This window comes from Rhopalosiphum maidis, chromosome 2 (genome assembly GCF_003676215.2).
Source record: "Rhopalosiphum maidis isolate BTI-1 chromosome 2, ASM367621v3, whole genome shotgun sequence".
NCBI classification, from domain to species: domain Eukaryota; kingdom Metazoa; phylum Arthropoda; class Insecta; order Hemiptera; family Aphididae; genus Rhopalosiphum; species Rhopalosiphum maidis.
The window spans coordinates 67,367,857-67,395,703 of record NC_040878.1 but is presented as its reverse complement, the minus strand read 5'-3'; the positions used below and the strand labels follow the sequence as shown (position 1 = coordinate 67,395,703).

At 24.8% G+C, this 27,847-nt stretch overlaps 2 protein-coding genes across 2 annotated transcripts; both read right to left on the bottom strand.

Moving 5' to 3' along the window:
* Window positions 1-698: 698 nt before the first annotated feature.
* LOC113553732 (T-box transcription factor TBX10-like) lies at window positions 699-14,164 on the bottom strand. The gene is made up of 9 exons (XM_026957227.1): window positions 13,675-14,164; window positions 9,712-9,925; window positions 8,567-8,683; window positions 8,237-8,393; window positions 7,940-8,095; window positions 7,371-7,438; window positions 6,711-6,841; window positions 2,492-2,720; window positions 699-989 (listed from the first exon to the last, which is right to left on the bottom strand). The coding sequence occupies exons 1-9, from the start codon at window positions 13,778-13,780 to the stop codon at window positions 845-847; spliced, it is 1,323 nt and encodes a 440-aa protein (XP_026813028.1). The 5' UTR covers window positions 13,781-14,164; the 3' UTR covers window positions 699-844.
* Window positions 14,165-25,697: 11,533 nt separating this feature from the next.
* Window positions 25,698-27,639, bottom strand: LOC113553469 (39S ribosomal protein L44, mitochondrial). Its single transcript, XM_026956816.1, has 6 exons — window positions 27,479-27,639; window positions 26,991-27,102; window positions 26,645-26,902; window positions 26,480-26,564; window positions 26,091-26,400; window positions 25,698-26,006 (listed from the first exon to the last, which is right to left on the bottom strand). The coding sequence occupies exons 1-6, from the start codon at window positions 27,531-27,533 to the stop codon at window positions 25,780-25,782; spliced, it is 1,047 nt and encodes a 348-aa protein (XP_026812617.1). The 5' UTR covers window positions 27,534-27,639; the 3' UTR covers window positions 25,698-25,779.
* Window positions 27,640-27,847: the final 208 nt, after the last annotated feature.

Sequence of the window (27,847 nt, the reverse complement as noted above, 5' to 3'; positions counted from 1 at the left end):
ACACGCGACCTCTGCACCTACCCGCCATCAGTCATTGCAACACATATTATACGTGGAAGATGTTATAAGGGTGTTCAAGACTTGACACGTTTCTTGTATTTTGTATTTCAAAGATAATCTAATATTTTAACCAGAAATAAAACTATTGAGACCAAGCTGTAATGTTTTTGTTTCAATAATAATAAGTAATTTATACTTTATACTTTTATTTAATTTATTGTATTTTAAGTTTAGTATCGTTGTTAGTGTATAAAATGAAGTAAATTTAACAGGAAGAGAAATACAATTTTCAATATTGTGACAATTTCATTGTTTTAATAAAACGAATAAATTACAAAAAATGAAATATTATATTATTACAATATTACCATTTGACAATAACGTTCGTATTATATAATATTATATATATACACCACTAATTTAATTATAGTAATAACACGATAGAAAGTATATAGTTTGAAATCTGGAACGTATATTTACTCTTATAGTTATTAATTTGTAACTTATAGTAAGTAACTAAAACTATTAATATTAATGATTCAAATATTCAAACTATTTAAACTTCTGTCATTCGCGTCTTTCTGTTTTATTTACAGTTCTAAACAAATTTTAAAACAAAGTTTAATTTTAGTACTTAAATAAAATTTATTAGATGTTATAATTTTTTATATCCTATTTACATAAGTATACAATTCCGTTTTAATTTATGAATAATATAAATAATAATAATTCTATCTACATTTATATTATGCAACTTAATAATTACAAATATTTATTTATATATAATATACATTAATAAAGATAGTATTAAACTAATTAGTTACTATCTCGATGAGGACGCGTTCTACCTAGGCACATAATCATTTTGCAAATATGTATTGGATGTTTTTTGAGCTCCATGAAACGTGGAAGGTCTATGGTGGTAATGATGCTGGTAAGACATATGGTATCCGGTTGTTATCTCAGTGTTAGAATTCTTTTGATGTAATCTATATAGGTATAGAAATCAAAAAAACAATTTTTAAAATTTCCAATTTTTTCTTTTCTAAAATGAAAATTGTAAATATATAATTATTATATCATATTTTAAATTATAAATTTATTAGACTTTAAGATGATTTTTATAAAAAAACCAATAACAATTAAATTGTATCGAATTATCTTAAGGAGATTCAGTACCGATCGTTAATGCTTACAAGAACATACTTTCTTTCGTCTTTCTCCAATTTCATGTTTAAAAATAGTTAAATAATAAAAAATCTGAAAACATAATTAAATTTGTTACAAAGTTTACTTGAGATTAAGCATCCTATTTTATCAAATTTTTATTCTTGTTTTTTTTTTTAATTTAATTATGAAATTGAAGATTTGTTTAACAAAAGTAATAAAGAATTTAAAAATAAAAAAAAGAGATCAATTTCAAATAATTTTCTTAGAAAATTAAAATATGTTAAATTAGTACTCTCGCTTTATTTTTATATTGTACAGCCACGCACACAATAATAATTACGCAGTACGCACACACGAAGAAACTTAAAAAATTGTTTGTATTAAACTTCTTAAAAAACGGTTGGTATAAAATTCCCTTGGTAAGTTATAGATATGTAGTATAAATTATATTTAAATATTGATTAGTTTATAATTCAATAAAAAAAAATGACTAAAATATTTTAATAATCATTTTTTTTTTTTTGTAGCAAAATTTCAACATAAAACAAATTTATTTCAATATCCATTACACTATTTTATTCATGAATTTTATTTTCGTTAAATTAAAAAAAAAAGTATCAACAGTTAAATTAACTACAGGTCTTTATAGATACTACTTAGAATTCTAAGTCTTAAATGATAGAGACGTATACCCACTCTATACTGTTTTCTGTATACTAACTAATTGACGCAATTATTTTATTTACACGGTACATTTAACTTTTAACGTATAATTTGAGTTCAAATGTCCGTCTGACAGCGGCAACACTATACTATATTATGTATATATATAATTATATTATGTATATATAGACAATCGGCGGGCGCCACCGTAACGCTCTTCACCACTACAGTGTTTCCAGCTTTGATTTTGACCGCTCGATATTGTTGTTGCCACATCAACTAAATTTATTCCCATTAGCCTTTCCAATTCAGTTTTAAATTATTTTACTATCATGAAAGTTAGCTAATATTTACACTATAAATTTTAGCCATATAGGTGTCATATATATATACATCATACAAGCTATTATGGATGTGTGACAGAGACATAACATATAATGCACCTTTGAGAACCAGTCATTGGTCACAGGACTCAATGGTTGTGCTATATAGGTATCTCAGTTTTCTTGGTTTTTTTATAAATATTGTATAAAGATAGGTACATCACTACTACTGATATTACTTACATATTATACTATGTATAGATTATAGTGTATATTATATACTATATTAGGTGTACACTAATATACTATAAGTACAGTATTCCATAAATGTTTACCTGTCGTATCCATGAAACGGCGAATAATTATGATGTGCATATGCAGACGAAGCGAATATTGGTCCATAATTGCACACTTGACTCAAGTAAGGCGTGACCGGTACATTTGCGGTAGTAGCCACTGCCGTCGAATTCAAAGGCACTTGGTGTTGGTTGTGCGTCGTAGCATGCATGTGTGGTGGCGATGCCGATGACGAACTGTCGCTGTTGTACATGTTCTCCATCATACCTGTTTATATCAAGATACACACACGCATATTAATATATATTGCCATAATATGTATGTCTGTACAATCATGCTACTGTATGTGCCAAGTATACCTTTATTTAATTAATTTGTAACCATTATAACTATAATAATTATTATTGTTCTTTTTTAAATAATTAAACTCTAATTTCATGTTATTATGTTACAGCTCCGATTTATATATATGATTTTATAACATTAAAAATATATGGAAAAAATATCTAATACATTTTCGAAATATATTGATATTGATATTTTATAGATTCAAAATAAAACTTGTTTAGGCTGACCAAATTTAAAATATAAACCCACATAATTTGTTAAACTCATATGCATAATACTGCACATTGTTTCATTCAGAATCTAAAATATTTAAATATATATATATATACATAAATATATTATACAAATCTCGTCGAAATAAAAAAATGCAATAAAATAAGAACAATTTAAAATATGAAATATGAACTAAAAATATCTAATTTTATATGATATTTGAAATGTCAAAATATTATGGTAGACATATAAATAAAATTATTTATATCTAGTAAAAATTATAATAGGTACATTGTAAATTTGTAATGTGTTAACGACTTCTAAAAATAAACAGACAGTATAACTTATAATTTATATAATCGAAGTATTTACATATTTAACCTAATTTATTTCATGTGCATGCATATAACAGTAATTAGCTGAAGTTACGTGAGATAACTGAAAATAAGGTGTTGAAATCAGTTGTTTTGTATTTTATAGTACTTACATGGGCTACATGCGTTTACCCACTTTACAATATTATATTTTAGTGGATGAAAAATGTATAGAAGTAGCGCATTCCGTTGACATGTTTAGTAATACAAAATCGGTACCCACGGTTAGGATATTGAAAACCACTCGAAACCGTTTTAATCCCATGGGAAAAAATAGGTTAGTGTGGTATCCAAGTTTTATACAAGTTCATTGAAAAATGTTTACTATTATTTCGAGTTATTCATATGTATAAATCTCATGTCTAATCTGTCCATCAAAATATTTTAAATATTTTTGTACTTAAATTAAGCTACAAGATAATTTAGAATATAAAATAAAATTTTAATCTAAAAATATTGGATATTTATTAATTATTTATATTGTCAATCTAATTTAGTATAATAGAAGATTGTAATTAAAATTTTAGAAATTATTAACTTTTAAAATTATAATATGATTACAAACTGTAGATCCCGATAACTTTACAAAGTGACTTAATAGTTAATCAATTTCATAAACATGCTATATTTGAATGATAAATTGAAAATACTATTAAAATGAAATAATTTATAAACATAAATCTTTAATTTATAAATATTAAGGGTAAATTCATTTTATTTTTAGGTTAACGATATATAATTAGTATGTCTAGATGTTTTATGGGTAGATTTTTTTCGTAAACGTTAACTGATCCAGCAGGATTTTTGTCTACGTGACCTCGATGATTTGTGAGGCAGTATGATGCACATTTATCATTCTAATGGGGACGAATAGTCAGTCGTTTGAATGAATACAAAATTGTTATATATACATATAATTCTATTAAATGCAAAGAATTACTGCTGCATTTCAAATAAAAAGTATTATATTTTGAATCATTTAAATAATTTCTTAAAAATTAAAGATGCATACTATAGTTCACAATTATTTGATATAATTTTTTAAAATCATGAAATAAATTATTATTAAATATAATATCACATATTATTCTGCGGTAATAAATATCATTATTGTAAAAAAGTATTATGCCATTATGTATTTTTTTCATGCAAATGGTCGAAATTCTGTTATGTGATTTTTTTTTGTTTTTATATGTAAGTTCTGCTAATTAGACAAATAACATTTTAAGTCTTTTGACAGTCAGTTGGTTTCAATACAAATTACTTTATAGTCGAGATCCAAAGTGGTGTAGGATTAAGAAAAGAGATTGATAGGATTTTTTTTCAAATCGAGAAAAAAATCGTTATTTTTAACCGGTATATTTGTATATATTTTATTGGCATAAATTTAGGCTGTAAAAAAATGAACTGAGGGATGTGGTGAGGACTGCTGTCGGAAACGGTACGAGCGTCACACTTATTTTGACATAGACGTCGCTACTCAGTTTACAAAGATATTTTTATTTATACACATTATATATGATATTTAATTTATTTTGTTATTTTGTTCGGATAAACGTTTGGGCGGTACAGTAATAAATTGACTAAGATACCCACAACAGTGACAACTGTTTTCAAATTTAAATTAATTTGTCGTGTATAATTTTGGCACCTGATATCGGCAGCCATAAAATAGAATTGAATTAATGTAACTTATTAAAGTATGATACACTCATATCATTAAAAAAAAGTTATATTAAATTAATTATCGATTTTTATTTCATTATACTATGAATATATTAATTTATTATTTACGAACATAGATTTTACATGGATTTAATATTATTTGTTGTATCTATTTTTAATAGGTATAGCATAGAATATTACTTATATGTTAATAAGATTTTATTTTTGAGAATTTCATTATCTAAAATACTATTATAAATTATATGATAACATTTATTTAACCAATCCACCAAGGGCGGCGTTAGGGGTGGGTGACAAGGGCGCCTGCTATAAGGGGGTGACTCAGCAATATTTAAATACATACATGTACGATAAATATATACCGTGTGTTCAATTTTAAAGAAAATAGGAAATATTTCGAACGCATTATATTAATATAATACTATTAATTAGGTACTTTATTAGAATATAGAAATAGATAGTAACAGTGAATCTACTACTTATTTATCTTCCACAAATAATTAATAATAAATATAAAAATTGTTATTAATAAAATTATTTTTATTTTATTTTAGTTGATTATTAAAATTTTCCGTTTAGTACTTAAATAATCAGAGCCAGCTTACACGGGCACGAGATTTTTAATTGTCTCATTTAGAAACAGACGAGAGACTGCTAATGCGACGGAACGTCAGCAGTGGTATGCCTATTTAACGTTTCCCGAAAATATTATGATAAATGACTACCGCATAGACAACTCTGATAATTAATGACAGTTTTTGGGTACAAGCAACATAATTTTGTGTACAACGCTCCGCATAATATAGGTTTTTTGTCATTTAAAATTTTATTTTTTATGTTTTTAAGCGATGGACATGATTTAAATAGCATCTAAGAATAAAAAACTAAAACATTAGTTTCTACGTGAAGGCGTTGAGCTTGAAACGTTTAAAGAATATACCTAAAGTGAGTTAGGTAGGTAGATATACATATGTTGGTTATATTACATTAACTTAACCTACAGTAGGTACATTACATATTTCTATTTTTTAAATTTCTTAAATAAATAAAAAACAAACAGTAAAAACATTATGAAACTGTTAATACGTTATTTATTTGCTCTGACCAATATTAATTGTTGGTGTTTTATCAATTATATCATGTCTTAATTTTGGGAATTTTATTTTAGATTTTAAAATTTTTTTCATAATTTTTTTTGATATTATAGAGATCTATAATATTTCATTTTTTATAAATAGATACTTATAAAAGTGGTAAAAATAAATTTAAAAATACGAAATACATAAAAATAAATAATACATAATTTACTTTAACAAGATCATTTTTAGATTTAAAAACTTTGTTGTTTTAAAAGAGCATTTGCAAAACTACAAAGTAAAATTTGTTTGTATGCATTGGTTACTAGATCACTTCACCTTCCATAATATTTACATATTTTCAACAAATATTTAATTTTAATAATACAATTATTTAATTTAGAGATATTATAAGATTTTTTTTATTACGTTAAAATAATACACATGTTATCTATAAAAACATCGTTTAAAATATAAACATTTTAATTTTGTCGGTAGAACATTAATCTATGTATAAAATTCCTTAATAATAATATACAAAATATTTAAAAAAAACATACCCAAACTTCCTGTTGATTCTTTATTTGGGAACTGAACACAATTATTATTGTTATGGATTCCAGTGACATTTTTTTTGCATTGCGATTTATTATTGGCGGCTTGTGGTTCACTATCAATAGACATAGGGCCACTGCATGAAAAAAAAAATAATATTAACTCCCTTCATAAAAAAATACAATTAAACACACATACACACACCCACACGCACATGTTTCACACTTTCACATATTAAAAGCAATGTGTCGAGTATAAAATAAGAACGAATTTTTTTTCTAAAAATCATATAAACCGACATTTATTACTATTTATGTGCCAATTTACATGAGCACACCTACAATGATTGCCAGCAACAGGGATTTTTTAATTGACTTGTGTTATATTATACACCTTTTTCTGAAATGTACTACTAATTTACTGGTGCATGTATAATATGTATATTTAAGATCGGTATAGTAAACCGGTGTCAATTAGTAACGCTTGGGTTTATTCCAAGAGGGTGGAATGAAGAATGGAAAAAATCTGTCAAGATTTATAATCTGGTAGCTTCTTTAGTCTAATAAATATATCAAATGTATATTACACATAAAGCTTTTATAATAGTTCATTTAATTTAGATATTAGAATAAATTTAAGCGTATATAATATTAATATGATATTACCATTCTTCAGTCTCGCAGTCTCTGAATCCTTTTGCGAATGGATTACTAGCGATTTTTAACTGCGTTATCTAAAAACAGTATGATAAAATAATTTTTTTTATATATATAGAACAGCTATCCATTTTTATATATTTAAAATTGGACATTAAAATATATATTTTCAATGGATATTTGAACTTGATTAATTAACGCCATATTTAATATTTCTTAATTTAATTCGGCAACTGTACTTTAGTTATACATTAAAGGGAAAAGTTAAACAATTAAAAGTATTACAACAATTAATTTTTTTAGCTAGGTACAAATAAAGGTATAATTAGAATTAATATCATAATAATTGCAGATAATATGAAGTGCAGGAAGTATATAAAATAAAATTTGAATTTAAACTTTCTGATACACTAATAAGATACTATTATAATGAATAAGTAGTTGTCATGTTGTCAATGTACGAATATACTAATTAAAAGGTTGTTCCAAAGAATGTAACCCATCATTAGTACGAAAATTTGAATTATTTCGCGAATGGTTCTAATTTATTTATTATTATTATTTTAAATGTATCTTACCCTGTGATTTTGGTAAGCAGTGACAGCTGTAAATTTAGTCTCTGGAAACATAAACGTTTTAAAATTGTTTGTAGAATTTGAAGAGCCTTCGTCTCTTCCTGGAATGTAGAGTACATGGAATCTGGGTTGATATCGATGCATTGAATTAAGAATAATCTAAGTAAAAACAATTTTCGGATAATCAAATTAATTTTATCTAAAACGGTGTGAAATATAGGCAATTCTTATGCTTATGAGTAGAAATGATTTTATTATAGTCAATTACCTATTTATTCAACATTTATATTTTATACATACATGTCCATTGTCATCCATTTGATTGTTGGTCAACTTAAGTTTATCAAACGACACAACTTGTTTCAACCACTGTCCTCCAGACGCCGGAGAATCTGGATGAATATGTACTCTAGGAGGTGATATGGGATCCGATTTACCAGCAACCACCCAGCTTGAACTGTATAATGTGTAATGTATAAATACCACATAAATTATCAAATAAACTTAAAGTATTATTTGGAAATTTAACTTTAATATATTTTCCTTCGTATTTTTAATATATTTCTTAATGTTTAAAAATATAACTATGGATTTTAAGACACAAGCATTAAGTAAAATTTATATATTTACCTGTGAAATGCGTATCTATATCTTTTATCATCTACAGGAACAAAGTCCATCATAAGCATATATTCTGCTGCTGGATCCAAACCATACAATCGAACTTGAAATGTAGGGAACATTCTTCTGTAATATATACATTTATAATTAGTATACCTAGTCTTGCTTATACATTTTATTTATAAATGTATATTATTGTATAACCGTTTTAAATATTTTGAATTATTGTGAAATATATAATGATAAAATGGTAAAACTATGATATACTCGTTCATGTCTTCAAATTTCATATGAGTTTTCAATTAAAAAAATGAATAAAATATCTAATATATCAAGAAAAATAATACATATATATATATTATAAATCTACAAAAATTTAATTTTAATTTGTTCTATAGTATGCAAAAATATTTTTTTATACATTTATTTTAAGCAAATATTTATACATAATAATATAATAATCGAATGAATATAAGATCTTATCGTAAACTGCTAGATGATTTCCATTAAAGAAAAATATGTATACATTTTTACATCGGGATAATATATAAACATTATAGTTTAAGCGTCAATAGTTCGAGTGTTTGGCACTCGTCACTGCGATCTTTGGCGCCGATGTGATGCTTCAAAAATATACATAGATTTTTTTTATGAAAAACAACTCTGAATAGTTATAGGTAAATAAGTCAAAGTGCCTATGTAGTAATAGTATGCATATTCACCTTTTAAAATCATATAGAAACGTGTACATATATCACATATTAAGAAAAATTGGTACTATAATAGATAGGTACCTATATTATATAATACTTTATATCTAAAGTACTAAAGTACATTATTATTATATTTTCAGAAATAAATTTAAGAAAATATGTTTCAAAATTGAATTCAGACTAAGATAATGAACATTAAAGTTACAATTCTTCTAGGAACTCTAATTATGAACTCATTTATCTAATTATCTTATAGGATATAAAGCTATATCGGTATTATGAACATGTAATTTTAGTATCATATATAGCTTATTAAAATATAAAATATCACTAATTATTTATAGTAATAAAATATATTTATAATGTATATAATGTATATTGTATATGTGAATTAATAAAAATTAGCTTATAACTATTTATTTTAGCATGGTCTTATTTTACCTTCCAGCTTTGGTGACGATCATTTCTGTACCAAGCTCATTAAACTCTTCCCATAAGTGTTTCATTTCTAATGCAGCACCAACTCCAGAAAGTTTTGGATGTTCTTGATTATTGGCCACTACATCCGATCTTTTTCTGTCAGGTGATAAATACGATTGATGAGACGTTGATTTAATTGCTTGTATATTCGTACTCGATACAGTTTCTAAACACGCTACAGACAAATAAATTATTTTTTTATTGTTTACAATAATTAACATGATTTCACTTTAAATTTTTATTATTTTAAAATTTAAATCGTTGATAATAATATGTATATTAAATAATGTTTATAATTAACTGCATTTAAATAATTTTGTTTTGCACAATAGGTTTAGTAATAGAATAGGTGTATATAATCTCAATTTAAATATTTAAATGGTATAAACAGTAGTTTAAGTTAGTTTAACCAAAATAAAAGAACTACGAAGATTATCTGTCTAACTACCTTTTCAAATATATTTTAAACTAAAACAAAATTTTCTTTCTTTATACGCAGATAAAAATAACCAAATACATATATTTTTCAATTCTGATAACTGAGTTTTAAAATTATTGTGAATAGTCATTTTCAAGCGGTATTTTTTTATTATACGAAAATATGTTAAATATATTTTGAAATTTATTGATAATACTCAAATAAATAATCAAATATATAGATATTAAAAATTTAAGAAAATTTATTTTAAAATTGGCAAGTGTATGTTAAAAAAATATTAGGAGTAAAGTAAAATAATATAACAGATGGTATTTGGTGAAGATATTAAGAATAATTAAGTTTTGTACTATAAAATAATGACTAATTCTATTTATAGTTACGAATAATAATTTTCCAACATTATTGATTTAGTATGTATAATAAAATAATTAGCATGGTTAGATATAAAGTTTAAATCAAATTAAGGTTAAGTTAATTTCAAATTTCTCACTCGTTCAAACGCATTACTGTCTTCACAATTACGAAATAATAAGAACAATTTGGTGCTCTTTAATTAAATATGTGAATGACTACGAAATATGTCTTTAAAAAGGAAAATATAATGAATAAAATTATACACTAAAATTAAATGACATAAAAATTCTAAAAAATATATATGAAACTGAAGCTTTTAGTTTTATCTATATCTTAATTTTAAATAATAGTTAGGTATTTTAATTATTGGGTTTATATTTCTTTAAGTATCTACTCAATAATTGTTAGTAAGTATCTAAATATTGTACGTCTCAGACTTTGATACATGGAGTAATAATTATATAATGCTTCTTTTTAATATTGTTTAGAAACTACTCTTTAGAATGGATATTATTATTATTATTAATAATAGTAATATATTTATTGTATGAATAAAATGGATCGTTGTAATTTTGTTAAAATATATACATGAGGTTTGGTTTGATAAAATAATTTGTACTCAATTACATTTGACTGAAATCATTAGAACGCAAAAAATGAAAATGGTATGAAATTTTAGTAAAAAATTATACATTTCAAACGAGAAAAATTGCCTTTAGATGTTATTTATTGACTCTCACAAATATATAACTAACCTAACTCTAACAATACAACATATTGGTATAGTACAAACTATTAAAATATTATTTTATTATTATACAGTTTAGTTACTAGATGGCAGATTTTAACAGCAAACGCATTTTAAAAGAAAAAAACAATTTAAATATAAGTGTATAATTACCGCAAGTTCAGTAGTTCCTAAGCTCCATACAAACGTATATATATGTTCATTTTAAATATTATATAAATTGTATTAATTATATGCACTTATATGATATATAATAACAATATAATTGTGATTGTGTGACTATTATGATCTTAAATAACATTTTTTTTTTTTTGTTATCAATGGAAACATTGGAAACCTTTTATAAACACAAAAAAAAACATTAGATCTTCCTAAACCGAAACAAAATTCATACGAGAACCAGTATTATAGGTGGTTTAATTCCGGAATGTTAAATAGCCCACAGTCCGCCTAAGAACCCAAATAATATGGATACAAAATTTGGTGACAATTGTTTAAAAACTATATATTTGTGTATTAAAGGACATCAAATAAGCTTTTTATTTTGTGTAATAAATGTAGTTATTAGTATTATTATATTATTAGGAATATATGTATATGTTTAACTACAATTTAATTGTACATGCAGTAAATGGCAATTATTTCCTGCACATTAGATTATTATAATATTTTTTTAAATTGACCGTGGTTGAAAATATAATAATTTAAGTTTTAATAGATTTACATTATTATGCATTTATATTTGTATGAATATTTCTCTTAATATATTGATTGAACTTGAATCAAAAAAAACGTACCTATTGGCAAAACAACCAATTATCTGAAATATGAGGTGCGATATAAAATAATAATTATAAATAATAAATTATAATTTAATATTAGTATATTTGTATTTTAGATTATGTATTAAAAAAAATTATATCATTTATAATTTTATTAAATTGGAAAAAAATTGTGTGTTATATTTGAATTCTTTATTTTTATCAATTATTAATATTTAATATTATATAACCATAGAAATATAGAAATGAAAAAAACAAAATTAATTTTAAAATACACTTGACCAAATTAATATGAAATAGTATAATTATATTTAGCTATATTATGGCAGTATAATAATTTAAAAGTTGTTACATATAGTATATTTAAAAAAAAAACATAATATAAAGCATTTGTTTATATATTATATTATTATTTATAGAAATATGTGTACTGTGTAGTGAATGTAATCAATAGTATACATACATTGAGATAATTCAAATTTGAAATGTACAATTTTCTAATTATTATAAAGTAAAATTAAATATTGTTTTAAAATTAGCCAGCATATTATAAATTATAATACAAATACATGATGATTATTATATGCTATAGCCATAGGTACATAAAAAATGAATTAAATCCTAAAATGTACATCGATAATTATACTAGGTATATACAAGTATATAGTATGACTAATAATACATGAACCTACTTATTTAAATAAAATAAAAATATTATAGATAATAGATAAATAGCATTATAATATATATATATATATATAGGTATAAACTTAATAGCTTATAGACACTTAGTTTAACTAACATCTTTTAGCTATGGGCTGCATATAAGTATAAAACTAATTTGTATGGTAACTTACATCATATCTATACTAATTTATTGATGATATTTCATAGTAATTTATTATTAGTAATAATTAGTATAATATATATTAAATAGATATATATATGTATATAAACTAACTTTTATTTATGTTTTATTGTAAGAGAAATTATTATAATAATATTTTTGTTTTAAGTTATTGAGTTTTTACGAGTATCATATTTTTTAAATTATATAAAAAATTTATTAGATGTGTCATATATGTTTATCTTCCGACCTAAATTTTATGTGTAGATATTTTAGATATTTAATTGTTGAATCTGTATTATGATTATTATTAATTATTATGAATTTATTTTATTAAAATATTCTACATAAAAACGTAGTTGAAATAAATATATTTTTATTAATTTTATTTAAATTAATAAATTTTAAAATTATTTTATATGTAGAATTTACATTTTTGAATAAATACAGAAATTAAATAAAAATTTTTTTGTATTTATTATACGCAGTAACTGAAGTTGTTAATTTAGATGTTAATTATTTTATGTGATTCTAGTAAATTATATATGTACATGTATAGTCGTAATTGCGATATCGTAAAATAAAAGTTAATTAAATATAATATACGTATTGTTTGGTCAAACCAAAAGTAATTTAGTATATTTACCGAAACCAAACAATAATTAATATGATATTCTTAAGTATCACAATAAATATTTGTACGATCAAAAAAACAAAAAAAAGCACAAAAAACATAATAATATTTGGCACCTACCTTCAATATCCTTCATTGGTGTATTGGATGGTGGAGCTACCCAGTTGTCATCATACAGGTGTTCAACGTTCCCACCATTGCCATACGTGTTATAAAACGGGTGCATGCTGACCACCCCTTAAACACTTATTTTGTCAACACCAATGTTTTTTCACTTTTTTGAAAAGTTGATTACCGTTTATTCGGTGGGAAAAATATTTAAAAAAATGATATTCATCACTATAGGAAAACAAGTATATACAAAAGTGTAAGACGCCCGTGACTGATTTACACGACAATTATTGTACATTTGCCATCGTGAAATGCGGACGATGATTTTTTTATTGCCGAAAAAAAAAATTAAATAGATAACTCAAAGTAAAACAAACGAATATCACCCTGTCAACACGCGTATGGCTATAGGGTATTTAACCAGGACAGATTTTTAAAGGTGGCGAAAAAACAACACCGAATCTCGCGAACCTTTCACCAATACTGGTCTATTTCTCTGTCATCCCGTTTCTCCGTCACTAAAATCGTTTTATTTTTAACGTCGTCGTAGTACTATTTTTTCATCATTCACACATTTCACAACCCACCGGTGAAGGGATTGGCTTTCGCTTTGGATTGGCCAAGTGGGCTGGGCGTGCGCGTAATTCCCCTTCTGTTTTGTTCGTTCCAGCCTCTCGTTCCCCCTTTTGAACACACCCTCCCATGCATTTGTGTTTAAATGTTTTTACACTGTACCTAATATATACCTATACGATTTTTATTCATTTTCAGTAGTTGCAGTTAACTTTATTGAGTGGTAAATATTTTTCAGAATATTTATTAAATAGTTTTATTTTTACTTACTCGTACTCATTTACATATCTTTCTTTTTAAATATTTTATAAACCAAGTTATAAAGTGTTATTATAATAATTTGAAATGCCTATACGTTTATAAATGTTTTTTCTTAAAACATTATAGGTAGGTATATCTTATATATCTAATGACCCATGTTGCTTATAGTGCTTATACTAGTTATACTCACCTATTACAATTTACAAACACAAAATAGTCAGATTGTTGTTTTTTAAGATCTTATCAATGACTTATTCAGACTTATTCAGTATTTGTTCATAATAATATTAATATGTTATACATTTATAAATTATAAACCAAGTAATTACATTATAAATATAATATATTTCTGAAATGTCAAAATAATTCATATTAATATGAAACTAACTTGGTATAATGTTTATGCCGCTGTGTAAAAATATTATTTTTAATTTAAAATTTAAACTTTTTATAATTATATCTATAAATGTATTAAAGTTGTGTATTTACAATAGCGTTACGAATATATTTTTTTATCAATTCTATATGTAATGGTAATTATGTTAGTGTAAAATATAAAAATATTTTAACCATCATTATTAAATAAGTAATGTGTCTATTTAATTCAGTGTAATAAATTAATAAATAATATTACACCAATTTACTCTCAGAGTACCTACATAATATTTAACAAACGGGTTCTATAATGTTTTGTGTAATAGGGCAACTGTAGGGTAGATAATATTATTGATATTATACTGTACGCGTTGAATATTTTTGATTGGAAGTTATGGGTTACATTTATATAGTTACATTAATATTAATTTATATTATTATATAATAATATATAGACAAGTTTTTATTATGTGTGAAATATAGACTGGTCACGGGTGAGTAGTTTCAATAATTGCTCTTATTATGGATAAAATGTTCGTTATATCACTGTACCCTATTATATAAATAAACAAAAACGTATAAAAATACATTAAAGTTAACAAAACTGAAAACAAATATTTTATGTAACTATATTTACGTATTTTACAAAATACAAATTATTAATAAAGCTAAATTACAAATAACAATAATAACATATTTATAGAGTATTGTAGAATATGTTAATACTTGACATAATAATATATATGATTATGATTTAAATGTTTAAATCATCAAAATTGTTTTTTAGTTATAGACCTATAGTCTTTTATGTGTAGATATACACTGCTAGTATTTTCTAGACTGCATCTATAAATGTGCAGTAGACTTTTGATTACTAAAGTATCTGCCTATTCAATTAAAATATGTATACGACTTTATATAATATGCATAAAAAGTAAAATAAAGATGATACTAAAAATCAACATAATATATGTATGCATTAAACATTTATATACCTACCGGTTACCAACCTACTTTTATTATATTTTTCAGTAAAATATATTATATTTGTATATTGTTTATAATATAATATTATATTGTTCTTCTATACTAACTATAACTATTAACTATTGTCTATTTATCAAAATGTATCTTAATAGTAGAATCGATAAAATGTATCAATAACGTCTGTACATAATCAAATGTTATATTTATAAATAAGTATAAATTATTATTATAATTAATAACTATTACATACAAAACATAAATCTATCAATAAGTATATCTACTGTAAATATGTACAGAATATAAGCATTAGATATATATATATATATAAAGCTAAAATATATAACAACAAGTTTTGTAATATAAGTATTTAATTATTTTACATTCAAACTGTTTAATATGTTTATTATTAACAATAATATTTATATTTTAATAACTTTTATACTGCAATATAAACTCTTGTCTCTCAAAAATTATAATAACGCATTAACGCGTACTGCAGGGACACTGCTTGCGTAAACTTTTCCTATTTTTATACCAAAACATGTCGATTATTATTATTTATTTTTTTGTCAAAACGCTTTTCGTTTCTGTTGTTAGAGATAAAATGGCAAATTGTCAAGTTCTACATTAATATAGTTATAGTACTTACTCAGTAACTTAATAATGCATATGAATTATGAGTTAGGTAGGTACTACAAGATACACAAGAGAGTTACCAGCATACTTTTAATTAAACGTTACTATTTATTAATGATGCTGCATTGCTGCTAATTTTCAATGTTACATTTAATCACCAGTGATTAGACAATTTTTAGAGTAAAAATGTTAAATATTTATAAGCTATTAAAAAAATATTTATACATTTTATCGATACCTACAGTAGGTAACCTACTATCTAGTAGATACCTATTTAATATATATGCTTTACTGTTTATACATTGTAACTTGTAAGTTATTACTATTTATCGTTTAACTGCATAAATATTATATATTTTATTTAAAATTTATATTTATTTTTGTACTGAATTAAATGGACAAATAGTAGTATAAAAGTAAATGCTATTTAATCATATTGTTATTTGAATAAACCTATTACCTACAGTTATAACCTATTGGTTATTTTTATACTATTTTTATTATACCAAGTATAAATACCCATAAAAAAATATATATTTACGTTATTTAATTATTGTATATTATCATATATTAATTTTAAATATACCATTTATATCTTCAAAAAATATTCTATTTTAAAATTACAAAAATACTAAAAAAACTGGTATCTGTTGTGGGTTATATATATATGTGCATGACCACGAAGTTTTTTTTTATATTTATTTTATGCACCTAATTTTTATTACACTGTTGAAATATCTACGATGGCTTCTACATCGAACAGGCGTACTTATATTATAAACTTAACATATTTCTCTCTATTCTTCCTCTCTCCCTCGATCTTTACATTACATTTTTACTAGCCATACAGGAAATAGGGCCAATGTAAGTTGTCATCACCTCGCCTCGTGGTGTATATATACATACAAGAATTAATAACTCGAAGTGAATGTACGCAATAGGCAGACGGAGCTTACTTTTCATTATACGATTCATAATAATGCTTATAATAACAATAATGAATATCATCGTTATTTTTAAGAGCGATATTGAAAGATTCAGCCCAAGTGTAATTATGTATACGTTATACATATATATATATATAATTAATGTTATTACTTAGTTTCAAGTACAACTTTTATCAAATTTAATCTTAACATATTTCCATTTTTGTTTAATCATTAATTCTCTCAACAAATTTAAATATTTTGTTTGACATTAAAACAGTAATAAATTAATAATTATTATTTATTATAACTAATTTAATATATATTTTGCTATAGGTATGATCACGTTTAAGTGTTTGACATTTTCATAAAAGGTATATTATTATCCGGATAAAATGTTATTAAATTAATAAGTGGTTATTAAAATACTGTAAAATGTCACTAAATATCAACAAAACTAATTATACTATTAAGTATAGGTTTTTACCAATCTATTTAAAAAATTTTAATAATTAAATATTAATATAAGCACAATCCATAGGTATATCAATGGAATATATATAGGAAGTGCTGTAATTAGGTACCTAACTATATTACAGAGTTAATACTGGTTTCTACTTCTTTTTGGTAACAAAAATAAAAAATGTATGTATAATGTATATATGGCTCTGATTTTTATAATTATAGTTAGGTGCTTATACTTGTAAACTAGGCTCAACTTTTTTTTATTTTTAAGAACCATTTACAATTTTTATTCAAAATACGTGGCGTCAAAGGAATTATATAACTTATCTAAAAATCTCAAATTTATGTTTTTTATTTCATTATTAATTTGTGTAAATTTTTAGTTGTACTTCAGGTTAAGGTAATACAAACCAAAAATGTGTATCCTATTTTAACATAATAATTATGTAATTAAAAAAACATTATATAGTACTTAATCGTGTGTGTTTTACGCAGATATTCATTCGATAATTAATTTTATTCCATGTTATTTGATTTTTCTGAATTGTTTTAAACTTAATATATTCTTGAAATTTTTGCAGTTTCATTGAATAAATTGTTTGGTACATATATTTATATCGAGAAAAATGATCTGCAAGACTGAATCGATTTTATTATGGGCTGTTATATTTTTGAACCGTTTTTATAAGACCTAACTAAATATACGATATATTACGATATATCCATTTAAATAGATTCGTACAACTTGCAAATTACCCAATATTAAGGGTTTTTTTTATGACCCGTTTATTTATTTAAAATTAAAATAAATAAATAATATAAGTATAAAGTATACTTATTAACAGCATTGGGGTGTTGCAATCGATAACACTGGTTACAATATTTTATCTAAGTGGCTATAGGTAATACCGCTGTCGCTGTACGCAGAACGTTGATTTATACTGTTATGCACTGCAGCCAGTAGGCGTACTAATACTGTACTTTATAGGTACATGCCTATACAAAATATGTACAAATGTACATAAGTATAGTCAGTGTCTATATAAATAAAATTAAGCGTTCTATATTTCTATAATGCAAAATAATTACACATCATATTATATTTATAAACATGTTATAGTTACACACTTGTACAGTTTTACCTGCACGGGGCTATACAATCTAATACACTCAGTAGGTAACTCATACATTTGCACTTAGTAAAAAGTAAAAACATTAATATTATTCAATATATTTTTCTTTATAGCCATAAAACGAGAATGCTATTTATTTGTATAAATAATTTACTATCAGCCACGGCCTATTGGAAAGTCCCCATTTCTCGTAGACATAGTCCGGCAGCCACGACTATTTATACTGAAAATTAAAATCGTCATGCACAATAATACGCGACCATATTATCAAGGTTTTAGTCGGATGTTATAACTTTTCTGATCTGCTAGGTTTAATACATGATTTAATATATTAATAATACAATATAAATTGTAAATAACTGGTATATGTTAGTCAAATACTTGTGTAACTGCACCTCATTCATCCATTTTATCCTATCTACTAGGAACTTCTCGGCTATGAAGAATAATTATGATGTTAAAATTAACATTATTTTTTTTACCTTTATATGTGTATAACAATTTTGTATTCGACGGGAATGTCCACGGTACACTCCGAAACTACTAAACTTATTTTGATGAAATTACAGTTAATGTATGTTATTTAGTCTTCATCATAAAGGAGGATAGTTTTTATCCCGATTAATGACCTCAATATTACCTCTCTTTATTAAGGTTAGGGCTGCGCAATTATTTTTAATGAATTGTACATAATCGATTTATCAATTATTGAAAAAATTTATCGTTGGGCGGGATAGTTATGCAAAGTTGATATGTCAGAAATATCATCTACATCTGAACCAAATCAGAAAACCAAAAATAAATAGTATTTATCCTCATACTAAATCAGTGTTTCCAAACTTATTGGTTGTGACACGGTGTTTGTAAACTAATTGGGTTGGGTAGCTATATTGATAATAATACATAAAAAATATAAAACATTAAATTTAACACGAATTCATTTTGTACGGGCAACAAAGTGCACGGAATTTTGCTAATATATAATTTATAATAATATATACATTATATATATTATACAATATAGATAAATTATTATTTGAAGTGAAGGCGTCTTACCTGAGCTCAATCTTCCGTCTTTCACTGTATCGGAGGTTACGACTAAGTACGAAGCCAGGATTATATTTTTTCTGTGGGAAGGGGGGGTTCTAAATAATTTCTAAGAATATAATTATTTTTATATTTATTTTTTTACAATATTGATATAAAAAAACCTTTTATTTTTAATTTTTAAAAATTTCAGAAAGGGTCCAGGCCCCATAGACCCCCCTGGATATGTGACTGGTCACAAAGAGACTTGTAAAGTTGCAAATATTTAATAAAATATTAACGTACAAAACTCCTATTATAGTCATTTCGAAGAAGCCGGAAGTGGTGATCAATATACTACTCATCACTTTTGTGTAACATACAATATTAAAAAGGCACTCTAATAACACTCGCGACTAAAATTTAATCGAAAACCGTAGGTAATATACTAATACGTGATCACGTTTCACGCGTGAATATGAATAAGGATTTCAATTCCCAAGATGACCACGGTTGTTTGCTCATGAGTAGGTACTCGTCACTGGATGATACATAGCAGAATATTGATGGGGATCGCTTCTGCAAAGCTAGGTATTACCGCAGTTGCCTAACTGCAGCGTTTAGAATTTCACTGGATTTCAATCTTTCCGGGAAATGTCCGCCAAAATAAGATTAAGAAATTAGTTCACGGTTCGACAACAGGCACAGTAATTTTTGTCCGATTAATCGCTATAAGCCTATAAAATAATATCAGAGTTTGCTGTTTGCTCATCACTCATTGCCCTATATACGTATAATTTAGCTTAAATATAAAGTAAGTACCTAACTACGTCAATGAACTATACAGTCTATACCTAGCTACTGCGTGTTAACCCAATGACGTAAAATTTGTTACTATGATTTTACACTGATATAATATAGCAGACAGCAGTATAACACTATAGTCACGGAACAACACGGATATTTCTGCCGCCGTCGCCATATCGAATAACATTTTATTACTTATATTGTGGAGGTGTTGAGGTACAGTATATAATATATTGTACTGTGTTCATATAGCTGTTTTTAAACGACTAGGTAGTTGACAACGTGTGCAGCCGACTACCGTAATATATAGTTTATATATTCATTTCGCCGTTTTTGTTACAGGAAGTGGAATACAGGATATTGTATATTATAAAATTAATGTGCGTGTGGTTTTTTTGAATAATTGCACCCGTATAACCGAATGCGCTTATAGAATAGACTCGTGACGACCGCTGATGACAAACGCAGAGTAAACATTGACTTGATTTGTTGACACAGGCTGTATAGAACGTATAATACTAATACAAATAAATATAATGAAAACCTACAATGCATTATCGCGTGTGAAATGATATTATTGCCGACTGATGACAGACCCAAGATCGCTTACGACACTACCACTTGGCACTTACATAGGCTGTCCATTGGCCATAGAAGAAATATTGGAATAAAATGTGTATAATATTTTACGATTATATAAATAGATAGGATATATTGTGGATTATTGCACGACGGTTTGTACAGCTATAACTGCTATATTTTTATAGGTTATTTTTTCTACACCTCCTAAAAACGGATTTGCATAATACCTAAAAGTTATATTAATTATAAGTGATTTAAATTTTTGAAGCGGTGTAATGGAAAAAATTTAGTTGATTTATAATTGGATATTTCAAATTAATTTAAAAAAGTTTAAAAACTACATCTATTGTATCTTTATATAGTATGTATTCCCCGAGCACATTCATATTTCTTAATAGACTTCTAGTAATAACTATAGGTACTGAATATTTTATTTTTGGAATTTTTACTATATTTATATCACATTCAGTGGTGTTCCCATTAATTTTTATGAGAGTATACTATATCATCAAATACGCATGTATTATGGATATACTGCGTATACCCATAATGTTGAAAAAAAAATCTTGAGAGCATACGGCATATATGTAGTATACCCTATGGGAACACCCCTGATCATATTTGTATGCACTCGGATTTATAATACCATTTTAGAAGTGTTTTATCCATTTCTGTGGCAATATGGACTTCTTCCTAATAAAATGATATTCAACCGTTGTTTTTATTTGGTCTTATTACTCTTATATTTCTTTTATGAACTACTAACAAATGGAAGAGGGTAATTGCCTTAAAAATATTTTTCCAGCCATGCAGCATAATAAGAACCACTCTTATTGTTTGTTGTAAATTATTAATTACATGATTGTATTGAAAATTTTTTTCGTTAATGCATCTAAAGTTTAAACTAATAGTGTGTGTTATTATTACTAGAGATAGGATGTTATTGATGACTTTTGCATTTTTTTCCTTTGATCCTATAAAATACTATAATAATATTAGCTAAATAAAAATTTCATACTTCCTTGATTTAGAATATAATAATTTAATTTTCCTTTTTTTTCATTTTTTACGTAATTTTTTCATTTTAGGTCATTTTAAGTAATTTCTGTAAAATGTGGGGCATTTTTCTCAAATTTTAAAAGAAATTTATTTTTATTCAGAAATTATTTAAATTATTGTTTCATTTATGTTCAGTGATTTCCATTCAGACCAATTTTTATTATTTTTATTTTACTATTAAATAATTTTACATATATTTTTTAAATTTATAATTAAAATGTTTACTAGATTTTGTTTACGAACATTTTTAGGCTATTTTCTATATTTTTTAAGGCATAAAGCAATTTTGATACTTTTTTAACTTTAAGGTTATTAACATCCTATCTCTAGTCATTACCTACCTACATTTTATGTAGCATGTAGTAATGTAGTATGTACCTACTAAGGATAACATTTTTCCTTGATGGTTTTACTTAAAATGAAAACATATGTTATTTTTAGTCAAATACTTACTATTTTCAGACAATTTTGAAAAATTTAAATTTAATTATTAGGTATACTTTTCAAATCATCATAGCAACAATACACTTAAATCAATTATCATGGACTTTTATTTTTAACAAGTAATTTGAAAACTACCTCATCAAATTTCGAAGTATATAAAATATAAAAATTAAAAAAAAATAATAATCTGCTTAAGAAGATACTACTCGTATGTGATGTTTCCATTTTAGAAACGAACAATTTGTGACAATTTGAGGTCAGCAGAACTTTTTGGGTTGCTAGCTAAGTAAATCCTACTGTTTAACTTTAAGGTGATAATAATAACTATGTTTACTAGTCGCAAAGTTTTTTTTATGGTAATTAAATTTTTAAGCTAATGTTAAGCTCCTAAAAATTAAAATATCAAAAAAACTGATGTTCATACTTATATAGTGTGTTAACTTTAAGTTTGATAATAATAAATAGGTTAATTAGTTCACTCTGATATTAAACTGAAAACACTACATTTATTATACCGGATGTAAATTTGCTGTAGCATAACTTTACTTACATGGGTTAGGTATAAAAATATTTTGTATTGATAATGTATAATCTCCTTAAAAAAAAAACCCATGTATTTGGAAATATGGTGTACCGTCAATGTATCGTAAACAATTTACCGTGTGACAATTGATCGCAAACTATATAGGTTATTTCAGGGTTATTTTATAAGGCCAATATTATTTTTTCCTAACTTTATTCGATCGTTAACGATCAAGTCTTATCTAACATTATACTCGTACCCTATTTTATTTTATCAGTCAGTATTTTTCCCTAAGTTGTATAGATAACCATGAAACACTACGAAAATATATTAGTACTGACACAATCAGGGACGTACACAGAGGAGTGTTTTGGGTGTTCAAACACCCACTGAAATAGTTAGTTTTCGTATGGTTATTTACTTGTTCTATTTTAATGTTAATTGCCGTATTATACTTTGATTGACAGGTATGATATTACATTGTGTTTGTGAAAAACCAGTTAATGCAAAAATAAAAATTTAATAATAACAAATTAGAATAATCGGTGATATTGAATTGAATCCATACTTTTATGTGTTTGAATTGATTCCAGCTCATTATCTTAATTCTTAACATATTTCAATTGAGTCCACATAGATAAAATGTAATAGAAACTACCTACACAGTAAAATTTACTCAAAAGTCAAAATTAAATGCTTTTTTTCATTTGGCCCATTCGGGACATCCAAATATTTTTATTCTAAGAATACAGTCTGATACACATATAAAATTAAAAAGCAAAGTAAAAAACCATGTAAAGAAACATTATATAAAAATATTGCATATTATAATTTTAAATTGTAAGTTAAATTTTTTTCATTTTTATATACCGAAAAAATATATTTTTAACCATACATGTACCAGAGTTGTGCCAAATTTATTAAAATTAAATATATATTCAAGATATTCAGCTTTGAATTTCAAATTAAAAATTATTATTGAAAATGTTATTTTCAATAATTAAAATTTCATACGCTCATAAAATTTTTTCTATATTGACGCTGGAATTTTTTTTTACAGTTATTTGAAGAAAAAGTTATGGAGAGCCTTGTGTTGGATTTTTACCCTTAGATATAAATTATTTTCTTATTCCTTGCATTTTATTATTTAATATTATTTAATATTTGCATAGAAAATAAACCTATCATATTAATCGTTAATATAAAATATCAAAATACATATATTATTAATAGGTAGTTACTTTTACTAATTAAATATATACTAACTAATATAGGTAAATAATAACTTTAATTTATAAATCAAATTTAAAAAAATTGAGTGTGCTGAACAGGTGAACAATTTATAATATTTTAAATACATAATACATTGTTAAAGTAAATTATTGTCAGTTATAATTCTTTAATTTTTCTAGCTTTTTTGGATGTAAAATTATTTATTATATTTTCATAACTTAGTTGTTCTTTTTCTATACAAATTGTAGAGCAAGTCCAGTAAGTCTTTGTTGTGACATAGTATCTACGTGGTAAAAATGTTTTTATAAGTTTTAATTCTGAGAATGTTCTCATTGCTCCAGCTGACCATAAGCGGAATTGTCAACATAATTCGTAAAGCAATATTCAAGTTGGGAAATGCGTTTGTTTTTTTTTTTTATTTGAGATAGTGCTTGAAATGGTGTAGTATTTTTATCAATTTAATGGCGAAAAAATTAATATTTCCTCATATAAATCATAACCATTTAAATATTTTTTGTCATTTTCTGACAAACGTATTTCCAAATCTGTACATCAATTTATTAATTTATTTGTATCTTTTGTAGAAAGTAGGTATTTATTATATACATATACATATTATTGGCTGCATCAAATACGATAAGCCAATAATGACAATAAAAACGTTTTCGTTAGTATTTTAGTTTTAACAAACATTATATTTTCAATGAAAATAATCTGGTATAGAAATCAACTTAAATTGACTGTGATACTTGGATATTTTGGGTATTATGTTGTTAGTATATGTTGGGCAATACTAAGACTCAAGATCAAGATTTATTTATTTTTTTTAAAACTAAGTATTTAATTAAAATTTTAATCAACAAACAGTGAATGTTATAGTAGGAAATATAAAATAAAAAATCTTTGACAATAAGCAATATGTATAGGCAATAACCCATGTCACATATTACATTTAATGCAATATTTGTTACTATATTTTTTGTAATAATAAAAATTTAACTATTTAATTTTTGAAATTTTATGTATTTTTATTATGAAACTTAAATTACAAATTTAATTATAAACTAACTTGATGTTAAAACATTTAATTACTACTTATTTCTTTGGCCTTACGAAGTTCATAATGTATTGGACGAGTTGGTAAATTTTTTTGTGACCATTCATTCACAAATAAATTCTTAACAGTACTTGCACACAACTGATTTAATTCAAGATTAAATGGAAGTAAAATATTATCTGGAGTGCCAAATAATTGTCGCAAACTATCTCTTGCCGCCATTTCATGTGCAATATCTACAGTTTCTCCAAAACCTATTTCCAAGAATACATTAAAGAATAAAAAACAATTTTTGAGTAACTTAATATAATAATGTTCAATGAAAAGTGAAAACTTACCTAGTCCAATCATTTGTTTATTGTGTGGAGTATATATTCCCACTCTAAAGCAAGCCAATATAGTATTTTTTCCAGAGCATCCAATAAGTCTAGGTACAGGAGACTGAATATCATCTCTTGCTAAGATTTCTGATAATAGTTTGATAGGTTCTTCAGGTTCCCAAAACTGATGCAAGTCTTTATCAGCTATCTGTGTTATAATAAAATCACGCACAAATAATGCAGCTCTACTATCACCAGAGCTTTCAACCAATGCAGCTGTTATTGATTTTAATACATTAGATAAAGTAAGTTTTTCCACAGGAAATTCCTGTATATAAAATAATAATCAATTATATATTTAAAATATTGTGGTTCACAAATTGATATTCATATTATATTATACTAACAGCACAAAGAATCAATTCAGATGTACCGATATGGAATGAAACATGAGACAGTGTTTCAATACTTGTTAAGTATTTGTGAATTCCTCTGAAATAGCAAAGAAACAATATCGATAAGGCTGTTTAATATCAACAGAATGACATTAATATTTTTTGGAATATACATACATGATTCCTTCTTCTGGTAATCTAGGTAAAACTGTGCGTAAATAACGTTTTACCACATCATCAATAAAATCTGAACCTTTGGAAACCAATTCTTTATTATCAAATAAATTTAAAGTAGGCTGCTCTATACCAACATTTTTTTGTCTTTCTTCTTCACGAATAATATACGAACGTTCAGTTAATGCCTGTTGTAGCAAATCATTATTAAACTCTTCACCTAAACGCTTACTGAATGCATATATCTCAGTATCATAATTCCTTGGTAAAAAAAAAAAAAAATACAAACAACAAATTATTGGAAATGCTTATCATTATTAAAGTTAATAACTCAAATATTTATTTTTACCACTCAAGGAATGTTTTACGGTGAACTGGTTTTTCAGGATCTAGACTATCTTTTCTGCGTTTCAATTCTCTCAATGTTGGAGCTAACCACCTATGAAATGGTTGTTCGCATACTAGTTAAAAAAAAAAAAAAATTAATAAATATATGTTAATTTTATTGTAAAACAAATAATTAAGTATAGTTAAACCATATAATATAATTGAATAATTGTAATTTTTATATAATAGAATAAAGAAATGTTGAAGATCGAAGTTAGAAATGAATTACATTAAAGAAAAATATACTGATACATAATATGTGGAAGTGGAATACTAGGGTTCAAATATAAATCATGATAGTTGATAATTGAGTAAAATATATAACATATAACAAAAATTCTTATTTAAAATGATTGAAATATAAATAAAATTACTGAATAATTTGATGATACTCCAAGATTTAAATATACCTAAAGGTGCAATTTATTTGTTAATATTAAATTAACTTACTTTGGGTGGTTTTCAAAACTTTTAGAACACGGCTAGCTGTACGTAGAGTTAGCATGTTTATAATTTACTACTATATCGGAGATATTTGTTTTAAAAAAAAACACTCATTGTAAAAAGTTAATAAGATTGCACATTGTCTCTTAAAATTTTATTTAGTTTTAAAAATCTGATAAGACAGCACTATGCTTTCGCTTATCAGATATTATCTAATAATGATATAATATTTAATAATCTCTTTGAATTTATTTTTATATTTTTTAACCACAGTATTTTATTTAATTACTATCACGGACTATCCGTGATTACTATCTATTTCATATTTATCACTTTATCAGTTAGGCTCATTAAAATATAAATATTGTTAAATTA